Below are 25,289 nucleotides of genomic sequence, written 5' to 3'. Positions count from 1 at the left end.
GTTATGCCAGCGGTATAAAGCTATCTCGTTTTAACAGTGTCTTAAGTCTGAGTTATAAGCGAGTGATACGCTGTCAGTGGCGAGGGCGAATATAGCATAAATTCACGGTTAGTTTTGACAGTATATTGACAGCTTTTAATGTCAATAAACAGAGATGGATAGGCGTGTTGCCAAATAGAAAACAACATAACATACGGAGTACAACTATTGCATTAATTTTACATTATTTACTGTAAAAATAAACATTGACCATTATTATTATATTATCGACAAACGAGCGTTACTTATGTTGACTCTTTTATTTAAATTACTTTGTATAATACATGTGTATATTCTAATGGCAGTTTAAACGCTCTGATAAAACGGCAATGGTGAAATTCATAAGGCGAAATGTGTTGCTAATATTAACAGGCATGGCGGGAAATCGAACCTACACCCTCCGTTGCAGTAAACGACACAAAATTTCAAAAAGTTGCTGTTACTGAAGGTTGCACAAAAACTATTTAGTTATAATTAATTTAATTTAAAAAAAAATACTAAACTCCGCCTTATAAATTTCATTCTAAATACAAGTTTTAACACTAAAAAAAATAGGTGATGACAAAAATTTCAATCTCATTCTGCCGTCCGCCAACTGTACAATATTCAAAATTCAATATTTTATTTCATATACCTAGAAGATGCTTAGGTTTTGTAAAAATCCCGTTGCATACTCTTCCATTTTTCGTGATAAAAAGTAGCGTAAGTATGTCACTCTCCAGGCCTTTAAGAGGGGTCTCTCCGTCACTCACTCCATACAAACGTAGTTCCAATTTCATTTGAACATTAAGCAACCAAAGTCCATAAAATTTTGCAGATATATTTTAGAAACTAATATCTATGCCTGTGGTTTTCCAGATTTCCGTTAAAATATTCGGTTCAAAGTTACGCGGTCTTAAAAATTCATACAAATCTTTGAGCCCCTGTAATTTTAAAACTACATACATATTTAAAAAGAAAATCTAAAACACCACAGGCACAGATAATAGTTTCTAGAATATGTCTGCAAAACTTCATGGACTTTGGTTGCTTAATATTCAAATGAAATGGGAACTACGATTGTATGGAGTAAGTGACGGAGAGAGCCCTGTTAACTACCTATGTATACCGATTCGTGCAAAAAATGACGTCAATCCGTTGCTCCGTCGCAGCCTGATTGAAGGACAAACCAAAACACTTTCGCATTTATAATATTAGAAGGATAGGTCAACTTGTAATGATTATGACATGTCAATATTCTACCATATCTATCAGTATTTTGGTCAAAAAGAAAGAGTATAATAATTAAGAGTGAGGACGCATTTGCATAAGGTCGGTTGGCCGAATTCGTCGACCGATGTTTAACGTGCATTGAACCGTTAAACATCGGATGACAAATTCGGCCATCGACTTAATGTAATGTAAATGCGCCCTTAAGACAGACCGTTTCTAGTCATCGGACGGCAGCATGGCTTTTTAATACACCTTATGTCTTGTATTGAGTTAATTCTGTATTTAAGAGAAGCTATGTTTTAATGCTGTTTGCTATATTCGAGATACTATGATATGATTGGCAGTTCCCAATTTTCCATTTCACCCAGACTACTTTCAAGCGAAAATAATGGGTTATAAAATAATAGTTATAATATCATCATTACAAAAATACAATAAACCTAATATAAGTACAAAAATCTCATTAGCTAATAGTTAAAAAAATGGGTCAAGTGCGAGTCGGACTCGCACACGAAGGGTTCCATACCATTGTACATCGTTCAGAAAACTTAACGGTCGACTTCATAGGCTTTCTCGATATAAAAAAAATATCGACTGGATTTGGTTAGAGCAAATCACTAGTACTGACGGTTAAGGTGGAAGCGACGGGCCTGCCCGCGAAATTCAAATTTAATTTGGTTTTTTGCATTTTTTAAACTAGAAATTAGTTCTAGTATCGACTAATGTGTCAGAATTAGTCGATACTACAGCTAATTTTTTAAACTGGACCCTTTCAAGTAAAGATTTTTATATAAACCTGTGAGGATGATACTGCCATTGTCGCAATTGAAAATGCCATAAGCCTACGTTGTCGTATTAGTTTAAAAAATGCGAAAAGCAAATTAAATTTGAATTTCGCGGGCAGGCCCGTCTCATGCCCCTTAACTTAGAAATGTCATCCATATCATAGTATTTCGCAAATAGTATAAAATGTGTCATAATAATAGTATTAGGGAAGATCGCGATTATTATAAGTGAATGAATAAAGTCACTTTCTATTCAAATCGTTTATAATATGTCACAAGTTGTCCAGGGATTGCCAAATATCCCAGATTTTTCTGGATGTCCCAAGTCCTTCTTCAAATTTGAATTAACTCAATACAGATTTTTCGCGCGTTTCCTTTTAAACCCGACTAACGCTGCCATTTGTGAATTTATTTATATTGTATTCTACAAATAAGACAGAGATCTGTGTTTAGGTATAAATCTGTGTTATTCGTTAACACCAATAATGCCCCAACTTTTGACAAGATTCGAATTCTAATTTATTTTTTCTATCTGCAGCACTGACGAGACTTTGATACGATATTTTTACCAACACGATTTACAACGCAAATTCACACAGGTTTGAAAGCGGTTCAATCAGGGACCCGGTTTTCCAAAACCCGACAAAAGTTGGCAACCAGCGCACCAGGAATGTTGCCTACGTAAAAAATAAATTATTTTTTATTGTTTAATAGGGTCTTAAAAAAAATTAATCCATGTCCTGTCTTAGATTTAAAGTATAGATTAGAATAGAATAGATTTTTATTCAAATAGACTTTTAAAAGTACTTTTAAATCGTCAAAATAGTTTACCACTGGTTCGGAATGCCGTCATCAATTAACCGTTTAAGAATTACATCAAACTTTATGATGTCTCTTTTCACTATTAATTTCAAGCTCCGATTTGACGTTAGATAAAAATTTGTTGATTTGATTAGTTGGCAACATCCCTTGTGGAATGGTCTGAATACATTTTCACTGAATGCATTGAGCTACTGTGTACTATGTATAATTCTTTACGGATTGTATTGTATGACAGATACAACTAACGATCATGACACCTCGTGAAGTTATGTACCCCATTAGCAGAAATGAGTCAGTACAGCGCTCTCTCTGTTATATAATCCCATACAAATGATAGAAACAAAAATCTCAAAGGCCAACCAATCACATACATGTTTCCAAAAAACATTCGAAATTCAATTAGAAAGCAGTTCATTTGTGATTGTTCGTGATGAGATTTTTGCTTCCATCATTTGTATGGGATTACGTAACAGAGAAAGCCCTATTCTAACTTCTTTCAGTGGATGGGGTACAGTTACAATGACTAATGACAGCACTACAGCACAAGCAAATATTCCCTTCACTTTATATTACACATTCACATCCATTTACCTACATACTCGTATGTCACATTATGTCACACTGTCATTATGACAGCCGCTAAACACCTATGTTCCCAAATTCGATGCTTATTAAAGTACATTTTCCCATAATATAATTACGATTAAATACAGTCAGTTACACCTTTCTGTAAGCCCCTTCAACGCGCAGTCGGGTTGAAATGTATGTAAATTTAATTTCTATTTTTATCGGACGTCATTATATTTAAAACGTTTTAGTGTTATCACACTATCCGATCTGCTCAAAAGGGCCTCTTAAGTACATGAAGTGTACTAGTTTTGGCGGCTGAATAGATGAATTATCGATAGTTTTTAAATGTTAAAAATTATCGATAAACTGGCCACAATGTCGCCGTCAATAGTTTTGTCCATTTTTTACTATACTAGTCATCTTTATCATTTTTATATCGATAAATAAAAATGACACTTGTCAAAACTTTAGCGGTTAAGATTAATATTTATCATAAATACATAGATATATGTACAGTAGCCAGAAAGAAATATTGTGCATCGACCTTTAGAGTGAGATTTCGGCTTAGTAGAGCTTTGTCTCTGTCACTCATACCTATGTGACGTTTTGTTGTCAATCTCAACGACAGAGACAACGCTCTACGTAACCGCTATCTCTTTCTAAAGGTCGATGTCTATTTCCTGTCGGGTTCAACAAGTGAGCGAAGCCGTCATACATGACGGCTTCACTCACTTGTTTGTCGGAGTATGTCCGACTAGATAGTTTCAAGAAGTATTTCATATTTTTTCGAGCTCATATCGGATAGTGTGGCCACGCTAAACTTGTAATGTAATTCGACTTGCAATAGCGACACAACAATCCGTAGGTACCTATAAAGTACCCTACAAATCAAATACAATTATATTTTGTAATCGCCTTCGCAAGTTTCGTAATTATAGGGATGTAGGAATCTCCAACGTCGACATATCGTTATCGATACACAGTCATTGATAATAATCGAAGCTCATGCATTTTCTTACACAGATAACATCATTATTATTAATTAAATGAAGTACCATATGCATATTAAGATAAAATATACGGGGTTAAATGTCTCTACTAATTAAATATTATTACATTATAATGGAAACAATAAATGAATAATAAAACTCGTCGCTCCTAATCCTTCGTCTATATAAAAATTGATCTCGCATCGACCTCTCCATATTATACCGACTATCACGTAAACAAAAACATCAAATTAACTTTAAACTCCATAAGTATTCTTCCAAAAGAAAATCATAAATACAGATGGTTAAATCAAAAACTAAACAAAAAGATCAATTAATTAACTTTAAGCTCCATAAGTATTCCTCCAAAAGAAATCATATTCTTCTATAGTTCTTGCAATTCATAAGTGTGTGTGAGTGAGCTTTACTTGTGGTTACGTCGTTTACATGGACATTGCGTAAGTGTGCGTAGCTGTCCGACCAATCGCGAGCAAGTGCTCGCAAACACACACATTTACATTACTTATATCGATACGACTTAAACAAAAGCGTAAGCCACGCGCACTCTTGAAATGCAAGAACTATACACAGAAATTTTTCAAATCAATACAATATGTCCTAACTAAAAATTATAAATCATAATAATCTGGCGCAAATCAAATACGGGTTTTAACCGCGAACATTCTGTTTCGACTAGTTTCCTCGAAGAACAAAATAAAAGCAATCTTGTACAGCTGAAATCATTAGGAACATACATCTGTCATCTCTGAGCAACTCTTTGAGAAAAAATCGTTCAAGAAATTCAAAACTACACTAACATACTTATCACAGGTTAAGGGGACAAGAGAAAGAATTAGTGTTCTCTCAATACAGCGATTATGTGTAAAATAACCTAATACAACTTAGACCTTCTCCAAACGGGCGAATTCGCCGCGAATCGTTTCGCGCGTAAATCTTGCCTCGCGCGAACAACTCGAGAATAGCGTACTAAACGCAGCATACGCGCGTATGTTAAATTCGCGCGATGCTTGTGGACCCGATGTATTGGCGTCCAGTATCTTGCCATTACGCGTATAAATTCGCGCGAAACGATTCGCGGCGTATTCGCTCCTTGTGGACAAGGTGTTAAGGGCCCGCGCATTAGCGACGGAACTAAAATCGTTTTGAAATACAAACTAAAATTAGTATAAATTGTAAGCCCACTGCCCAACGCTGGGCGGCTGAGATCGATTACTTATGTATATGTAACCACTGGCGGTGCTCAAGCGCTGAAGCCTAATGACAATCGGTCAATTCCGCAAACAATAGTCTTTACTCCTTCGTATCCAACCCCACACATCAACATACTAAGCGCCCGAATCGGTCGCCGTCGATATCCCCATAACATTTTTTTATGACAAAAATAATCTCTTTTTCGAAGTCGGCCGATTCGTGCGACTCATATTATTACCCTATTCAAGTGCTAACAGGCACGGCTTGACATAAGATTTTCCATAATCAGTGGCGTGCAGGTGATAGAGCCAAAAAAGCACTGCTTACCCAAGTTGAAATATACTACTCAAAACAAAATAAGGGCCACCATAACTTTTCAAATCAGTCAAATGTTTACAGCGATTTGAATTAAAGTTGATTTAAATTAAACAAAATGGTTTATTAATTTATTGTAAAATAAAAAAGTGAAAATCACTTTATCACAACTTTATTGACCCTTTCATTGTTCTGGATAGTTGAGTTCAATGCTCATTTTTCATCATGCCAGTCAGTAAATATAATTAATTAACCTAACTTTGCGTATCCAAGCTCCGAATCACGTGCACGCCACTACTCCCGCTAACTTCACTCAAGTAACAACGAAGCTTTGTGAGTGAAGTTAGCAGGCGCAAACCTAGCCTGTGAGCATTTGAATAGGGGTAATATCGCGTGCTACATCAGGCGGCGAGTGGTCCTCGCCCGTGACGTCATCACGAGGGCTCGCGGCGGCGTGGCGCCCTCATGCCCGCGGTCGGCTCACATGCCGCGCGGGCTAATTGACGCGAGGCCTGGGCCGGGCATGTCACAGCACTATAGTCCGAGCACAGCGCACGGCGCTCAGTCCCACCCGTTCTCTTTCACCATGTGAGCGAGCTCGATTATGAACTTGCCCTCTTTGTATTTCTGACTCGACTCGAATGCGTACTCCTGGAAACGAAACAAAATCAATTAATACCGTCCATCAAACGCGGAAAGCTCAGTTATCTGGGCCATGTTCTCAGACATGGTCATGGCCGTCTCCTTCAAACCTTCATGATGGGAACAATTGAGGGTAAGAGAAGCGTCGCGCGTCGTCGGTATGAGAAGAAAGTCTTGGCTTAGGTACATCCGAGAACAGACTGGACTAGCCCGTTGCATAACTTTCCCGTTTGGCGAAAGACAGGGAATTATATGACGAGATAATATCTAGCCTTCAATAGTGGAAAGCCACAAGAAGAATACCATCCATGCTATTTTTATAAATGCGAAAGTTTGTCTTTCTGTCTGCTGACTTTTCACGGCCCATCTGTTTAACCGACTTTGACGCGGGTACAAAGAAGCTTGCAAACCAGGGACGGAAGGAAATAGGCAACTTTTTATCCCGGAAAATCAGAGTTTCCGTGGGATTTTCAAATCCCATTTGTTTAACCGATTTCAGCCAAAATCACAGATAACAGATAAAAACAGAGATAGCTTGCATCCTGGAGAGAACATACGCTTTAAATTGTCGGAAAATCAAGGAGTTCCCACATTTTCAAAAACCTAAATTCTAAATGTTTGTATCAGTTTTTATTAAATTATGTTGCCCCCCAGAACTTGGCAAATAGCAATCACCTCTTTTCACGAACATCCTTGCGGGCGTACAATTACCAAACACCCAATCCGAGTGATCAGCAATAATGCACCAACTAATGAGGTTCAGATTCGCATTATAGTCGCGTAGGCGTGCATGTCTAGATTTGTGTAGTGGATGCTACCGTGTCCCGCGCTAAGCTTCGGCTACACGTTCCGTCTTGCCTGAGAGCTTACCTGCATAAGCCAGTTTGCGCAGCTAAGTGCGTGCGTGTGGACGGCTGGACGGTATTCCGCGCAGTTCCAAAAGCTGCTAAAGATTGGACTGCGCAGTTCTCGGTCTTGCCTGCGCAGTTTTAACTGCGTACGCAAGACGGAGCGTTAGATGTGGTCGTAGCCTAAGTCCGCAAACCACGGTTACACTGGTGATACTTGTACTCACATATTTCCACCCCAACATGGTCTTGCAACACTCGCAGTAAATGTCCGCCACGGCGTGCAGCCCCGTCAGCAGCACGCGCTCCTCCGCCGGACCGCAACCCACGTTTACACTGGAAATCACAGAAATCCAAATAATAGTATTTTATATATATCTATGCTGGAAACACATACAATACTTATTTATAATTAGGGTTCCGTACCGAAATGGCTTATAGCACGAAGAACCGATAGACGGTGGGATCCCAAATTCTCGACGTTTCACCTGAAAGCGCAATTTCCCGTTCCCCTATTAGGCGGACAGACGACATCAAGCAAATCGCAGGGAACCAGTAGATACAGGCGGCGCAAAACCGCGGCTTGTGGAAGTCCAAGAGACCTATGTCCAGCAGTGGACGTCTACTCCTTGACGACGACTACCAAAATAGTAAAAAAAAAAAATTTAAATTTAAAAACCCCCGACACAAAAACCTCTTAAAAGTAAAAAAATATAATAAGTAACTATCTACTGGCAATTCAAGTTTAATCTAATTAGTAAAGTTTTTATCCAAGCGCTCGTCGCGTCCGCGGACTGTTAAAGGTAACAGAAACAGCTTTGAAAGTCATAGAAAGAATAGTTGAAAATGCAGCCCTAATTGAAAATTTCATGTTTTAGAAGACAACACACAAAGACGTGCTTAAAATCAAAGGAGGATCCCGTTTAGTTATAACTTAGAGTCAACGAATTAGTAAAGGCCCCGTTTCTCTATCACAAAAACATGCCTCCAAGGATCTGTTCAAATGACGAGTGCATTCGTAGTAAAAATTCCACAATTCCACGCAAATAAAAATGCCGGCAACGCAAGTCTGAATAGAATATTGGTTCGCTCAAGGATAGTGCATAAATACGAGCTCATAATGTATGAAATATGCATGACACTAACCCAATGTTGTGAAGAAATAGGTCGAGTTACGAATAACTTACGATATTGAGACAATTCCACCTATTTCATTTGATTTTACATTCAGCGTTGTGCAAATAGGTTATACCGACTTGCGCAAGCGTATTTTTGTAGTATATTTCAATAAATTAAGTTATTCTATTAAAGCCTGTCTATACGATCAGATTTGAGTGTTACAATTTAGAACGTAAGTTTTAGGCAAACATTTGAATTTAGTATTACTTGTATAGAATTTACGAAAAGGTAACGAAATGCAAGAGGGTTGTTCAGTCAAAATTCATGAGAATTTCACTTCCTCTCTTTGCTAAAATTGTATTCATCTTTCAAGTTATTCACTCAGTTTCAAATCTTGTTAAAACTAAGTAAGTTTTAAGTATCTTACTTCTCCTTACGCTCTGAATATATCGAGTCGCATCGCGGTAGCGAATAATAATCAAATGAATTTAGTTACAACTGCGGAGTAGAACCAGTAAGAAACGTAGTGCTTTCTTTTGCCAAACATAGATAACATTGTAAAAAATGATAGAACTATTTTCAAATAAAACATAAAACAGCCTTAATAGCATTGGTCTCTTAAAATATTACGTCATGTAAATAAGTGATTGTAAAGAAATGTAATGGTGCCAACTGCCAACTGATTTACTCGATTATTGACGATCTTTACCGTCGATCGATATGCCTTGTTTTGACGGTTAATAAGATCTGTCAGCTTCTTACACGTTTCCTCGATTTTATCGATCGCTACTATCGCATGTTAACGATCGATAAATATCAAGGTTAAATTCACATCACTCGTGGGTTTATCGATCCACAAAATTGATCCACAGTGGCGATCATCAAGAAATACGACGTCGATCGTCCGTTTACTCGATTTCGAGATCGTCAAAATCGAGCAAATTCTGTAGAGAATCTCAAAGTAAAGAAGGAATTGTAAATGTAACTCACACTGAATTGAAGAGATACGCGCGCCCCTGGCTGCCTTGGAACGACTGTAAAATAACAGAGTGCAATTTAAAAATACTGCAACACAAGCGAGGCAGTTAATGAGTTAATTTAGAAGCATCACGAACTGCGGCCAAACTGATGGAGGCTTTTTACAACTTTGTTGCTTACGAGACAACCATTGAAATTTACTTTTGCACCAGTGTGGCCATTATTTTGAAACTGCGATATAGCTAATTAAAGGTTTCAGTTGGAAGCAAACGAGCAAGTGGCGTACCTAAGCCACGTCTTCTGATAGTTTTAAGTATAGGTAATGAATATTTGAATAAGGTAAGCAAATTAATTAATTTCACTATTTCAATGATTCCAAACTTAATTTCTCACACTTTAGACCGCTTTCACACGGCATAAACCCCTTACGTTTTTATGCAGGATAAATCTTACCAAATACGTATTACATATACATTAAGTAAAGAATCATTAAAAAATTTTTGTACTGCAAAAATTCGTATGCAGTTTTAACTCACGACGTAGGATACGTTTTTGGGCCATTACGAATTCGTTAAGATTTCTTCTTTGTCGTTACGCTCTTGGCATGCAGCATGCAGAGCGGTCGTAGTCATCACTGCTGTGCTGTAGCAAGCTCAACAATGCGTCTCTATTCCTCTCTTTCCTCGGTAAAATTTATCCTACAAAAAACTTTCGGTAGTGAAGTCGTGTGAAACCAGATTAAGAGCCGATTTTTCAATTGACAAATAACTTTCACATGGGAAATAAATTTGAGGCTTGACAGTTTTTGCATAGGAAATCTGTCAATACGTCAAATATATTCTTCAGATAAGTTCTTTGACGATTGAAAAAATCTTCCCTAAGAGAGGGTTTAGACATTTGATAAAGAATTGGTTGGGAATCGGTTGGAAAGATTAGTTCCCTCGCAAGCATCAGCACATCTGAGCGCTACGACAGAATAATTGTGTACCTACGATTGCATATAAAATGTACGATTATGGTCGCTTTCTGTCGAATCACGATTCAGGACACGCTCAGTACTTATTTGTTTCAACCTTTTGAGTCGAATCACATTGGCAGCGAATCGAAGCAAAATTCTGAAATTACACAAGCATATTGACTTTATGGTAATTTAATTTCGATTCGATTCGGTGCCAATGCGAATCGACCCTTTGAATGGTTTTGTACCTTGCAATGCAGTTTCAGTGATTTTAAAGGTTTGTTATTATACAGCTTCCAAATATGTTTTTTTAAAGAAAGAAGTCAAATGAAAAAATTGATGAACGGGACGCCCGACAGAAGCGAAGCGACTACACATTTTTCGGTGAAAGTAATTTTGACTGGACTGAACTCCGGGCCAGTACTGTCCTGTCCAGTCAGTCAGTCAATGTGAAGAATTTACGTGAAATCTATACACATACAAGGAAAATCTTATTGACTAACTGACTGGCTGTTATCAGTACTTTGGACCAAACTACTGGACGAACCGGGCTGAAATGGCTTCAGATAGCTATTATGACTTAGACATCCGCTAAGAAAGGATTTTTGAAAATTCAACCCCTGATGGGGTAAAATCGCGGATTGTCTTGGATAAGTTAACGGTACCGTGACGTTTTAACTCATTAAACGTCGGTAACGCTTTGCTTCTAAAATGGAGAGTAAAGCTTAGTTGACCTTCGCTTGCAAGGTGCGAAGGCCTCTGCAAGATTTACCCGCTAGAGTTTGGGTCCGAGGTCAAAGCGCGAGGATTTCCGCAGCAGGATGGTCTCTCACCTTGGATATAAGCTCGTCATGGCTGGCCAGGTGCGCGCGGCAGTGGATGCAGCTGTAGGTGCGGTGCGCCGGCGGCAGGTACGCCTGGAACGTCTTGACGGGCGTGCGCGCGACCGCCGCGCCCTCGCCTGCCACCCCGCCACGGTTAGTCACCCCCTCACGCATGAGTGCCTGCTAGCTACCAACACACACCCCGTCAGAACCCGCCGGAGAACCCTTCTTCGCTAACACGTTCAAATCGTAACTCACACGTTACAATCGGTTCACCGGCACTTACACTGCACGTTTTTTGCAGGATAAATTTTACCAAATACGTAGTGGATACGTACCACATACAAGTATAGAACCATTCACACGTCGTTTGTACTCCAAAAAACGTACACAGTTTATACCCGTGTGAACGATTCTATACTTAGTGGCGCTACTACGTTCCCGGTAAGATTTATCCTACAAAAAAACGTGCGGTGCTAATGCTGTGTGAACGGGGTCTTAGGGACTTTGCACACGGCGACATTTTCACGTGCAGTTGAAGCGCGTCAGACGCAACTTACACGCGTTGCGAACGCAATACTTTTGCAACCTGTCCAGGGTTACCAGGCGTCCGGCTTTAGCCGTAAATATATCTTCATGTCCAAAGGCACTAATTACTCTATTCAAATACTAACAGGAACGGCTTGTCACCTGTCGCAACTTCACTCACGAACGTACAAAGTTGTGAGTGAAGTTAGCAGTTGGCGCAAGACTTCGCCTGATATCGTTTGAATAGAGATACCTACTGCAGTTTGTGACGCGAAATCTTGGATGTAAAGGCAGAATCCACTTTCTGCTTAGGCTAAGTTACTAGGACCATCCAACTGTTTGGAGATGATGTTTGCTTTTTAAAGTTATTGGGTAACTGCTCATGTTCTTTCACACAATATGAACTAAACGCCTTAGCACATAAGCAGAAAACAGATTTTGCTTACAAGATCAGTTGTTGCCCAATTTCTTGCACAAAAATGTATCAAGAACGTCACAAAAAGCACTTTGCGTGAGTTACGATTTTAACGCCAGAGATTCAGGGTCCTGTATTACCAAACTTGTGACGCAGTGGGCATGATTTACACAATGTTAAGTAGCATATGCAGGTGAGAAGTGTAAGTGTTAAGTGATAAGTGCGTTTTGAATCACTTAACGGCGGTTTGTCCGTCACTCGCTCCATTCAAACATAGTTTGGTTTTCATTTGAATATGAACCATGCAATTTTGATATAATATTGTGGACACGTTTTAGAAACTAATATATCTGTGTCTGAGGTTTGCCAGATTTCCGTAAAAACAACTACTTAGTTTTAAACTTACACGGGTTTAAAGATTTGTATGTAAGTCCTAGAGACCGTGTAACCTTGAAACTGAATATTTTAACGGAAATCTGGAATAACCACAGACATTTAAATATTAGTTGCTAAAACGTACTTGTAAAATTTCATTGAGTTCGATTGGTTAGTATTCAAATGAGAGCCAATCTACGTTCGTTTGGAATGCACTACGAATAAACCCCTCTTTACACTTGACACGTTAACTTATCATACCTGCATCTACACTTCACTGAATGTAAATCGGGCTTTATAACTATCGCGATGATTGGTTGTTTTCATTTGTGCTACTATTGCGATGGCTGAGAATTTACCCAATCGTGCAACAGTTCCAATATAAAGGATTGCGATAATAGCTTTGATTGCATCAATGTTTGGTAATGCAGTGGCAGCTCAAATCAACAATCATCCAACAACACCCCCCCACCTGCAATCTACAGTTTTGCCCTAAGCGCACTATATTCAACCGCTATTGGGACTGCGTTTTTAATTGTAAATTAAGATTCAATACACAATCCATCTGTAGAAGCATTTTTGAATCTACTTCTCCGACTTGAAATTTAAAGTAGCATTTAAAAATCTTGTGGCCTACTAAAAAAGGATATTTTGGTCTCTGTACGCACTAGATGCAATTCGCCTATTCTTCTTTTGCTCATTTTTTCTAATAATGTCCTGAATTAGCACGAAAATTCAAAAAATTAGGAAAATAAACATTTCAGTTACGAGTTGGGCTGCATATTTGTATTAAAGTCTTCCTAAATAACTCGAAAATTACCCAAAAGGTACGTTCTACAGTTGTCGCAAATCGTCTCTGGAAAGTCAAGAGGCAAAGCTTGAAAGCACTTTTAGATCATACTTATTAAAACGAGACGTAAATCTTCTTTAAACTCGTAAAAATTGAGCATAGTCAAAGTAGGTACGCTTTATTAATCTCAGCCTAGATGTCCTTGGCTGCCATGGCACGGGCGGTGTGTGTGAAGCCTTGCCACATGATTTCCCATAGCCCAATGTTAGTTACTAATCGTACTTAGTATGATTTATCATTTAGATAGACAGATATTGCCCGCAGTATTAAAGAAGGCTAAATCGTCGATCTACGTTCGGTAAAACTTAAATACACAAACCACTGTAGCTTAGTGGATTGTGAGTTAATAGCATTTTCAACAACATAATCCCAATCGCAGTTTTGGTCATCATAGTGCGCGTGGGGCATCAAAGTAACAGCACTCATGCGGTAAACACAACATAAGCAACGTATCGGAACTAAACATAAACAATATAACAAACTAAAACTAAACAAAATACCTATCTTTCATCTAGACGCATTAAAACGCGAAACTGGCTGACTTATGTACGACGTAAGTACATGTTCAAACCCACTCCTAGGTAAGTTAGAAACATGTCATTTTGCATGTTCTACATTTTCTCTGCATCGTCTCCGTACGAAAGGAATTTCAAAAATTAAACCCGAGCGAAACCGGGTAGGTTGGCGAGTTCAACAATAAAATATAGGTGGATAGTAGATACCTGTGGTGAAATATGATGTAAGTAATGATATTGAGAGTACTTTAGAAGAGGACTGTGGGGCCTGATGGGTTTGTACCTACCTTTATTTTTACATAGAGCTAAAATGGCAAGTGAGATCTCAAAATGTATGCATTATATGTATTTTTAATAGAATCTGCGTAAAAAAATCAGGATTATCATATAATAGTACCCTACTCTCTGGTCACTCAATTAATATGCATCCGAGGCAGCAATAGCAACACAAATATCATCAGTTGACTCTAAAGTCATCAAATTGGCATCAATTGTAGCAATTAGAATCACTACCAGTCCTTGGTCCTTCATCTTATTAGTTTGCATGGAAACAATACTACATCTCTATTAGAAGTTGTTCAGAAAAACAACGTGCCTATCCATACTAATATTATAAATGCAAAAGTGAGTCTGTCTGTCTGTCTGCTGGGTTTTCACGGCCCCACAGTTTAACCGATTTTGATGAAATTTTGGTACAGAGTTAGTTAACATCCCGGGGACGGACATATTCTACTTTATATCACGGAAAATCAAAGAGTTCCCACGGGATTTTTAAAAACCTTAATCCACACAGACGAAGTCGCGGGCATCATCTAGTACTTAATATAGTCAATATTTCACCACAGGCAATTTTTGTTCCGTTCATTGCTGGTATATAGTCACATTTTACAGGAATCCTAGTGTAGCTATACCTTTCAAAATGAATTGATCTTTTCGTTCCCTTTTCGTGGGTGATTATTTATCTTCTATTTCTATTTTAGGAATTACTTTGTCGCCCAGAAACCTATCATCTTTTGGAACTTTTCCGTTTTCCAAGACACAATGTTTATGTACCTATTTGGTAATTTATAAAGTAAAATACGTAAAATAATAATTATAATCTCAAAGAAAGTGATCTCTATGTAGGCACCTATTTTAAGCTGTTCACGCACTACCGCAAAAAACCGCACGCATTAACAGCACGACCGTTTACATCAAACGCGCTGCACGTTATGTCTTCAACAGCAATCGGTTACATTATACGCATGATTCATAGTTGATGTCATCCGCTGTCCTGTGCTTTCAATGCTGAAATTTCTTATTTTCACGAAAAACGCGTCTCTTGCTTGCTAGTAGTACGCCATCAGCTTAAAGTTACATTAGGCGTCGCAAAAAAAGATTCTGAACTTGGTACTTTACCGAAATATTACTTGTGCGGTATTGTTTGCTAGCCCGAAAATACCGTTACGGGGGTTACCGCGCGATACTTCGTGCGTTACAAACAGGCGATGTGCAGACACCTCACTAATTTTAATTCAATTTAATTTTATTCTTGTTCAGAGTTCTTTTTACTTGCAAACTAATCTAGGTATGTAGCCGACTGCAGGCAGCAGCAACAGGCAACGGGACGTGTCGTCACTACTGGTTTCTATGTATCTCTTTGAAATACTTTCAACGACTTCCCTTGGCTAGCGACACATCCGCTTCGTCTGGAATGCATTTCATAGAAATACGTAGAAACCAGGAGCGTCGCGGTGTCACGTTGCGGTGTCACGTCGCCTGCTGCTGTTGCCTGTAGTCGGCTTCGGATTTGTAGGTATAGGACGAAGGTTCGGAGGTATAAAGGTGCAGACAGACCTGCCTGGCGCGAGCAGCACGCGCCCGCCGCCCACATGAGCCGCGCGGACCGACGGTCACCTGCCGCGCGCGGCCTCGCGTCGCGCCGCGCGCTCTCTCCTGCCGCCCGCCACCCTCTGCTGACAAACAAACACACACATAAAGTACGCTTAGCGACAAACAAAAGCCGTGTTTGATTTTTATAGGGTTCCGTTAAAAGGAAAAACTGAACCTTTATAGGATCACTTTTCTGTCTGTCCGTGCGTCTGTCCGTCTGTCGTGTCTGTCAAGAAAACCTATAGGGTACTTCCCGTTGACCTAGAATCATGATTTGGCAGGTAGCACAAGTAAAGGGAAAAATCCGAACACCGTGAGTTTTGTGGTAACATCACAAAAAAAAAATATGTTCATGAACAACTAATTAGTATTTTCTATGTCTGCCTATAATTTTTGTCAGAACTAACTAGCACTGACTATGCTATGCTATGACTAGGGAGCTATTGTTTGAATTTGGCCAACAAGTCAAAAAAAATTGAAGTGAAACTTCTTTAAGTTATACAAAATACACAGGGGTAAAACTAGAAAAGGTTAGGAAGGTACTAATGAAACGCATATAAAACTGAAGTACCTAAGTGAAATGGAAATGACGTCGTAAAACTTTTTCTCCTCTCAAAGGAACTCTTTGAAATAACTTCCCTTCAGTCTCAGTTAAGAGGAGTGCACGTGGGTTTTCAGATTTCCGTAAAGATATACGATCTGATCACAAAAAAAAAAACTTTTTTTATATATACTACGTGTGTGTGTGTGTTTGTGTGTGTATGTGTGTGTGTGTGTGTGTGCGTGTGTGTGTGCGTGCGAGTGTGTACGGAACGGTACGGAACCTTTCGTGTGCGAGTTCGACTCGCACTTGACCGATTTTTCATTCTTGAAGACCGAAGGTTCGTGGAACGAATAACTACGTTTAAGTGCAGAAAAGAAACCCAAGAATGAAGACTTCTTCTTTAGTAATAAGTTCATCGTACGAAAGGAGGAAATATGGGTTCAAAAGTCTACAAAGTACGAACCAAGCGGAGCGGCAAGGATGCGCCGTCACCGGGATATGAACCGCGACGGTAGACCGAAAACTCGCAAAAAATTACAATGACAAAAGGCTTTCACTCCATATTGCTATAATTGAAACTCTCAGATATTAGGTATAGTCAATGACTTTCTAAGCATGGACACATCGTGGCATACAACACAAGAGCCCAAACATGGCACACGTTTCTAAATTCACCCTATGTAGCTTCAACTGCTCCATTTATACATTCCCGCTAACATTCAAGTCCTGTAAACTAACCTCAGTGATTAAGCCGCAATGTAAATCGATTATTGCACTCGAAGCTGAATAAGGTGATTTTAGAAGCAAACTTGAACAAAAAATGGAATGGAGTAGTGTAGCACTATTAATTTTTGTTATTTCTTTGAGAGATTTTTCGTTTTTGTAAATATGAAACTATTATACTATATCTATACTATATACTATTCTGCTCGTGCTGATTCACTGACTGACTGACTGACTGACTCATTTGATCACCTCTTCTGTAAAATTTTGTATGTTTTTTTTTACCGATGGTTTCGTATAGAGGACAAAAAATGATTCGGAGGAAAAATATGGATAGAGCTGATGATTGAGGATTTCGGTGAGGAGCACGGCCAGGGTATTGAAGATAGGTGGGGGGTGCTCGAACAAATGTCACTCAGAACTTCATCCAATTGACAGGGAGCTGAAAAATAAAACCAAAATGGCGGATTCAAGATGGGCCTTGAATCAAGATAGCCAAAGGCCTCCCACCAGCCAACCTAAACCAATTAAGAAAATCTCAATCGGCCCAGCCGGGAATCGAACCCGGGACCCTCGTCATACAAATCCACCGCGCTACCACTGCGCACCGGAGGTCGTCAAAAGATCTATCTATACATATAATAAAATTGTAGAAAAGTGGTGTCTGTACAATGGAAATATATAAAAAAAAGTAGCAGGGGTTGTTAATAATAACAACCTCTGCTACTTTTTTTTTATCGATGCCGAACCTGAAATTGTAATTAATTTTTTTTTGTCTGTTTGTCTGTGTGTTTGTGCACGCTAATATCAGAAACGGCTCATTCGATTTAGATACGGTTGTCACTAATATATTGTAGTAAGCTTCACTTAACATTTAGTGTTTATTTCATGTCAATCGGTTCATAAATAAAAAAGTTATGTCAATTTAAAGAATCGCGGCGAACATTTTTAACGTACAGATACACGCCTCGCGCCTGAGCGTTCGTGGCTATATAAAGCGCGCTGAGAGCTATTCCACGCGAACGAAGTCGCGGGCACAGCTAGTAATAAAATAAATGTGATACAATAATGGCCAATAGATTTTACATTGAACAAAAAAAAGCTACTCCACAGTTTTGTTTTTCCAACATTCGTGACGCGCCCTTCCATCTGTCTCTTTCCGATGTGCGTGAGAGAAAGGAATGGGAACATTGTAAATAATTTTAGATATTTCTAGTGTTTTCAATGGTTTTACTAAGTATTTTACACTTTTTCGCATGTTATCTTACGTAAATAAAATTAACTTACCGGTGGTAAGTCACACCATCTCTTTTCTGCGTCGTTAACGTATTATTTCGGCACTTTTTGATCGCGCATTTAGGGGTCTTGACAGCTTTGCAGTCAACATGCGACTAATGAAGAAAGTGTGCTTACACCGAGTATAAGCACACTTACTTGGTCCCTTGTTATGCGCGCCAGTGCGATGTCCTTGCTTAGAAAGTCATTGGGTATAGTGCGTATTTTGAGATATCACTCGCCATTTTAGCTCTGTGTCAACTGTCATGCCAAAACTGCGAATTTGTGGTTACATCATTAAAAAAAAAATTAAAATGTGTTTCAATTTTCAAAGTAAGATAACTATACCAAGTGGGGTATCATATGAAAGGGCTTTATCTGTACATTCTAAAACAGATTTTTATACATAATAGTTTTTGATTTATCATGCAAAATGTCGAAAAAATACCCGAGTACGAAACCCTCGGTGCGCGAGTCCGACTCGCACTTGGCCGGTTTTTATTTTATTACACCCATACCCCTTTGGTTTGGGAATGCTAAATCACTTGCCGGTGGGTGGTAACTAGCCACAGCCATGAGTCTCATAATGACATCTATGCTTGAACAAATTGCTAAGCGTAGAAAACAATAATTAGTTAAAGCGAAAAGAGAGCGCTTGTATGTATAGTGAATTGGAGCGGATATTACTCATGGCAAATAGGTTCGTTAGGGAAATTACTGTGACATTGCAAGTACAGCTAGTTAGCCAATGGGCAAACACGGCTCTATTACGGGAATGGAGTACACACCACTAGCCATGTTATAAATGCAAAAATGTGTTTGTTTTAATTGTAATAATAAATTGTACTTAAGATACAGAAGTGGTTCTTGAGACGGCACGCATTGTGAGGAGGTTCCTCACTCTGGAGCCCTGACCACTGGCGGCCTGGGTCCAAACCACCCCGCTACTAGTGGGACCCGTTTTACCATATTTTTAACCCCCGGCCCATAAAGAGGGGTGTTATAAGTTTGACCTGTGTATCTGTGTGTGTATCTGTCTGTGGCATCGTAGCTCCTAAACGAATGAACCGATTTTAATTTAGTTTTTTTTTTGTTTGAAAGGTGGCTTGATCGAGTGTTCTTAGCAATAATCCAAGAAAATCGGTTCAGCCGTTTGAAAATTATCAGCTCTTTTCTAGTTTTCTTATTAAACCGGTTATTACTATCCGACCAATACAAATTAGTGTCCAGCCAAATTCTAATAAAAATGTGTCAGGGGTTTTATAAAATTTTAATTTAATTTTACCTTGTTAATCAATGTTTTTTTTCCGTCACTTTAGTTTTCTGTTGTTTCTGTTATTTTATTTTGTAAACATTTTTTTTTAAATAAGGTAATATGAGTTTAATAAATAAATGAGAGTAGGAAAATTGTAATAATTGAATTAATTAATAATCATTGCATTCCAATATTTATTATTTATTTACTAAATGACAAAATAAATGCATCTGTATTTGAGTTTTTAGAATAGGTAAGTTAAACCAAGTCAGTTCAGTTTCAATAATATTATGATGGCATCCAGAGAATCGCAGCGAATTTCGTCTTGAAAGTTCGAACTCTCAACTGGTTAGATTTGCGATTGAGTCAATTTGGTTATCTGGCGAAATGCAACCAATATTCGTCCTTCAAGAAGCTCCAGGGTGGATTTCCGGTAGAATCAATTTGGAAACGATATTTTCTAAATTGGCTGAGATCTGGTTATTCCGATGGGAGTTAACTATCGGATTTCTTGTAAAGGGTAGGTAATACGTACCTACTTAAGTATCTATTTAAGTTTACAAGCGTCAACCGTGGAAGTTGCTAAATAAGTTGCCCTGTGTATTCTATAAGTTTAATAAATATAAATAAATAAAATCTACTTGTATAAAACGACGTTTGTTTCTTTGTCCCGTAAGCGTTCAAATATCAAGCCAGGCATCTTGTGGGTCTCCTTTATTTTTCGGGAAAAGTAGTCTTGTCTGTCCCCGGAATGCAAATTATCTCCGTACTAAACTTAACTTAAGAAACGCGGCTGTGAAAGGTTAGCAGACAGATAGACACACTTTGGCATCACACTAATATTATAAAGGAGAAAGTTTGTATGTGTGTGTGTGTGTGTGTGTATGTTTGTTACTCCTTCACGCAAAAACTACTGGACGGATTAGGCTGAAATTTAGAATGGAGATAGATTATACCCTGGATTCGCACATAGGCTACTTTTTATCCCGGAAAATCAAAGAGTTCCCACGGGAATTTTAAAAACCTACATCCACGCGAACGAAGTCGCGGGCATCAGCTAGTTTATAATAATATTAGTATGGATAGTATGGAAGTATGGATGTATAAAATCGTATAGTTACAGTTTTATTATAAGTATACAAGTATAATATAATTATATAGAATATACTAGATTGTAGACGCGTGCGCGTGCATTCGGCATGACGTCCACGGTCCAAGCCTTTATAAAACACGATCCACATCAAATTATTGTACCTATGTACTTCGAAATAATATATTCTGTCATCTGAAAAAAAAAACGGAGGGTAAATAGAATAAATTCGTTAATGTGTCGCCCGTTGAAGGCTTAATGTCAAGGATGGCGTTTCAAAGAACCTAATTTGGTGAGCCGGTCACGTCTCGTTCAGTTTATTTAACTCGCTCGCAAAGTTACTTCATAATTTTATATTTTTTTCTGATACAATCCGCGAACAATGGCTTATGGCGTGCGTTGTTTCTAGCCAAGGTAAAGGTGGACTTCCGTGGGTCGTGGACGAAGCGACTTATGCGCGCGACAGACGCGACAATACAACATCAATACTATGAAAATCTATAGCGCCGCATCCGAGCTCTAGCGTCTGACGCGTGCCACAGTTTAACTTTACGCATGCGTGAGTTCACTATGCTACGTAGGCCCTACTGGCTGCTACACCGTCACCAGGTGGGATGGCATAGCGAGCTCAAAGCTCCGCCCGTGGGTGAGACCTGAGGTGCGAAGAAATAGTTGGAGAGCTCGAGGGGCAACGTTTTCCTAAGGGTTGCTCCTGTGAGGCTCGGACCTTATGGTGACGTTGAAACGAATGGATTGGTTGGATTTCATTAGTCTGTATCCTTGATTGTAGGCATTTGAGTCCACGGCTGGGAGACGATGATAGAAATCGACGACCAAGTATTCGCCGGCGAAGACGTTGTGTGAAGGTTGTAGATGTGTATTGTCCTACAAGATAGGGTGCATTGTCGGTCATGATTTGTGAAATCGTATGCAAAATGTCGCGCGTCGCGGTTACCCACCTTAAATGGTCTCAATACATTTCTTATAGCAGTACGTAAGTGGCAGTACCCAAGCGTCAGTATCGTGATCGTATAGCTCAAACTCTACCTTAATGAAAAAACTGTTTTAAGTGAGTTATACACGCTATAGTCCAACAGCCAACTTACCTAGCATTAGGTAACATAGATTGAAGGACCGAGAAACCTTAAGGTCCAAACTCCAAAGGTGTTTGAATAACTTGGACCCCTAATGTCCCGGCCATGTCAACGGCCAACAACGCGATGTTGAACGGCGTTTCCCGTTAAACGTAGATGTAGCCACGATCAACGTCCAACGGCATTCACAATGCCGTTTGGCGTTAGATGATTTTTACCCCAATTCCATTGGCATTAGACATTAACCGTTCCAATATGGCCACTCAGTTCAACGCGTTGATTATCGCGATAATTATGGCGTTGTTGGGCATTGACTAATGTAGCCGCAGCATAACAAAGTTCGAAACACAGTTCACTATACGTTCGTAGTAGCCGGCTTTTAAGCCGTTGAGCTTTTGGAACTTCGGTAAATAATGGCGCAAAGAAATTTAGACAGTATTGATATAGCCTTAACCTAGTTTTATCAGTTAACTGGACTCATTCCAGATAGTTCAAATCTCAAAGGTCGACTGTGAAGTCAGACCATTAGGTAAATGAGTTTGAGTCTAATGTCGCATGAAAGATAACGTTTCCAAGATTTAGTTTTGTCTATAGTTAGTGGATATAGTAGATGTCGTCTCGAAACCGACCAGGGGTATGGGTTTAATGAAACTGCCATACCTCTTTCAAGTTAGCCTACTTCCATCTTAGACTGCATCATCACTTACCATCAGGTGAGATCACATTCATTTTTTATCCGAATAAAAAAGAATAGAGGTCAATTCAACCAGACAGATTTCTGGAGTAGTGGCGCCGGACGTTGGCCGTTTAACCTTAGCCACACTTTGAATAAATACAAAGCCAATTCGGATAATGTACCTACCTATTTAATGTATTTATTTAACACACGTTTTCACCAGTTTACTTAGACAGGATGAAAAAAAAACCGATGCCCGCTTGCAATATCACAAATGCGAAAGTGTGTTTGCTTGTTGGTTTGTTAGTTTATTAATTTGTTGGTTTTTCTTTCAATCATGCCGCAACGGAGCAACGGATCCTCCATCAAGACCTGGAGAGTTACATAGGCTTCTTTTTACCTCGGAAAATCAAAAAGTTCCCACGGCATTTTGAAAACCTAAATCCACGCGGACGAAGTCGCGGGTATTAGCTAGTCACACTAATATTATAAAGGCGAAAGTTTGTATGCGTATGTGTGTGTGTGTGTGTGTTTTTGTTACTCCTTCACGCTAAAACTACTGGACGGATTGGGCTGAAATTTAGAATGGAGATAGAGTATACCCTGGATTAGCACATAGGCTACTTTTTATCCCGGAAAATCAGAGAGTTCCCACGGGATTTCTTAAAAACTACATCCACGCGAACGAAGTCGCGGGCATCAGCTAGTAAGTAATATTTATCGGTCGCTAGTGCCCGCAATTTCGTTCACGTTGAATTGGGCTTTTAAAAATCCTGTGGGAATTCTTTACTTTACGGGATAAAAAGTAGCCTTTACCACTCTCCAGGTCTTTAAGAGGGGTCTCTCCGTCACTCGCTCCATACAAACGCAGTTAGTCTCTCATTGGAATACTAACCAATTATACATACATTTGCAGTGTGATTGAAGGACAAACCAACAAACCAATAAGCCAAACAAGCAAAGACTATCGCATTAGTATGGGTAGTGATCTGGGAGGCAGCCGTAACATGAGTCGCACAATTTGATAGACCGTCTGATGTTATCGCGTACTGTGGACGGAATGAAGGTGGTCGGCGAGCTTTTGACACAATAGGACGTGCCTGCCAGTAAAACTGGAGATCGACAAGATAAGATTGAAAATCAAGTGCTTGTTTATACTTGCAGGCAATGAACAAATGAACATTTTTATGGAATGAGACCAGTGGTGGCGTCAGGTAATAAAATATAACAAGTGTAAATTAAAAAATAACACCCCCGACAAGTGAAGGTTACAGTAACTAGAAAAGAGCTGATAACTTTCAAACGGCTGAACCGATTTTCTTGGATTATAGCTAAGAACACTCTCGATCAAGCCATCTTTCAAACAAAAAAAACTAAATTAAAATCGATTCATTAGTTTAGGAGCTACGATGCCACAGTATCTGTATACACACGTCAAACTTATAACACCCCTCTTTTGGGTCGGGGGTTAAAAAAGCCCTCTAATATGTCTGTATTTACATAACTATTATTCATACAGCGCCTATACATATATTGTATTTACATAACTATTATTCAGTTGCCTGCGACTTCGTCCACGTGGATTTAGGTTTTTTTTAATCGGGATCAAAAGTAGCCTTTAGGAGTAAGAGGAAATATGTAGATCCAGGATTTAACTACATAAGTACATCCAAGCACAAATCTCGTCGATTTGGTTGCTCGGTGATTGGCAAAATAACAAACTATATTATTATAAATGCGAAAATGTGTTTGTTTGTTGGTTTCTCCTTCAATAGAGTCGCAAAGGAATAACACGACGTGATTTTTTGCACACCTGAAGAGTGATGTAAAGCTACTTTTTCCCGGAAAATCAAAGAGTTTCCACGGCATTTTTAAAAATCTACCACGCGGACGAAGTCGCGAGCATCAGCTAGTTAATAATACTGGTAGTATATCCTAAGTTGGTATATGACAAAGAAAACAAAGAGTTCACAGACAAAAAAAAAGATTTTATTGAATGAAATGTTTACCTTTATTCTTCCCACATTAAAATACCGGTCAAAACACTCAGACGTAAAAAATAAGTCTTCAGATTCGCTATCTAATATCTATTAGTATTTCGCGTTTCCAAGTTCGTTCACCTCAACCGCGATGACACATATTCAATCTCCTTCACCACTAAATCGGTTTAATTGAAGTCGCTGTGAACTCGTGAAATAATGATACAGACTCATAAATATTCATTAGGTTTAGTTTCCACTGGTCGTTTTACAGCAATGTGGTCAAGAAAAATTGTATCCTATTTCAGTGAAACAATTTTATTTTGTGTTTGGTGTATATTCATTAAGGCCGCATTCACACGGGGCCGTCATTGAGGATTTGACTAACAAGTGTAAATTAAAAATTTATAACACCCCCGACAAGTGAAGGTTACAGTAACTAGAAAAAAGCTGATAACTTTCAAACGGCTGAACCGATTTTCTTGGATTAGAGCTAAGAACACTCTCGATCAAGCCACCTTTCAAACAAAAAAAAACTAAATTAAAATTGGTTCATTAGTTTAGGAGCTATGATTCCACAGACAGATACACAGATACACACGTCAAACTTATAATACCCCTCTTTTTGGGTCGGGGGTTAAAAACACAATTCGTCGTGACAGATGTCACATTGCATACGGAATCGTGTTTTTTCACGATTCGTCAAAACATCCGAACTGATGTTCACATTGATTTCGTTCGTTCATTCACGAATCTAATTTTTAAAAGACTAGGATTTAAGACGT

The 25,289-nt window shown here is 38.9% G+C and overlaps 1 protein-coding gene across 7 annotated transcripts in view; it reads right to left on the bottom strand.

The window, feature by feature from the left end:
- Window positions 1-2,410: 2,410 nt before the first annotated feature.
- Window positions 2,411-25,289, bottom strand: part of LOC123872808 (protein yippee-like) — a 137,498-nt gene continuing 114,619 nt past the window's right edge. For 3 of the 7 annotated variants that reach the window (XM_045917355.1, XM_045917349.1, XM_045917351.1), the window contains exons 2-6: window positions 15,833-15,951; window positions 11,323-11,450; window positions 9,544-9,587; window positions 7,662-7,770; window positions 2,411-6,595 (exon numbers count right to left, since the gene is read on the bottom strand). In XM_045917355.1, coding sequence (XP_045773311.1) covers window positions 6,506-6,595; window positions 7,662-7,770; window positions 9,544-9,587; window positions 11,323-11,450; window positions 15,833-15,869 — 408 coding nt within the window. In that variant the 5' untranslated portion in view covers window positions 15,870-15,951 and the 3' untranslated portion in view covers window positions 2,411-6,505. Of the gene's footprint in view, window positions 6,596-7,661; window positions 7,771-9,543; window positions 9,588-11,322; window positions 11,501-15,832; window positions 15,952-25,289 lie in introns of those variants that run through there. The other 4 variants (XM_045917354.1, XM_045917352.1, XM_045917350.1 and 1 more) reach the window with 3 other exon arrangements.

This window comes from Maniola jurtina, chromosome 15 (assembly GCF_905333055.1).
Source record: "Maniola jurtina chromosome 15, ilManJurt1.1, whole genome shotgun sequence".
Taxonomy (NCBI): domain Eukaryota; kingdom Metazoa; phylum Arthropoda; class Insecta; order Lepidoptera; family Nymphalidae; genus Maniola; species Maniola jurtina.
This window is presented reverse-complemented; position numbering and strand designations above follow the sequence as displayed.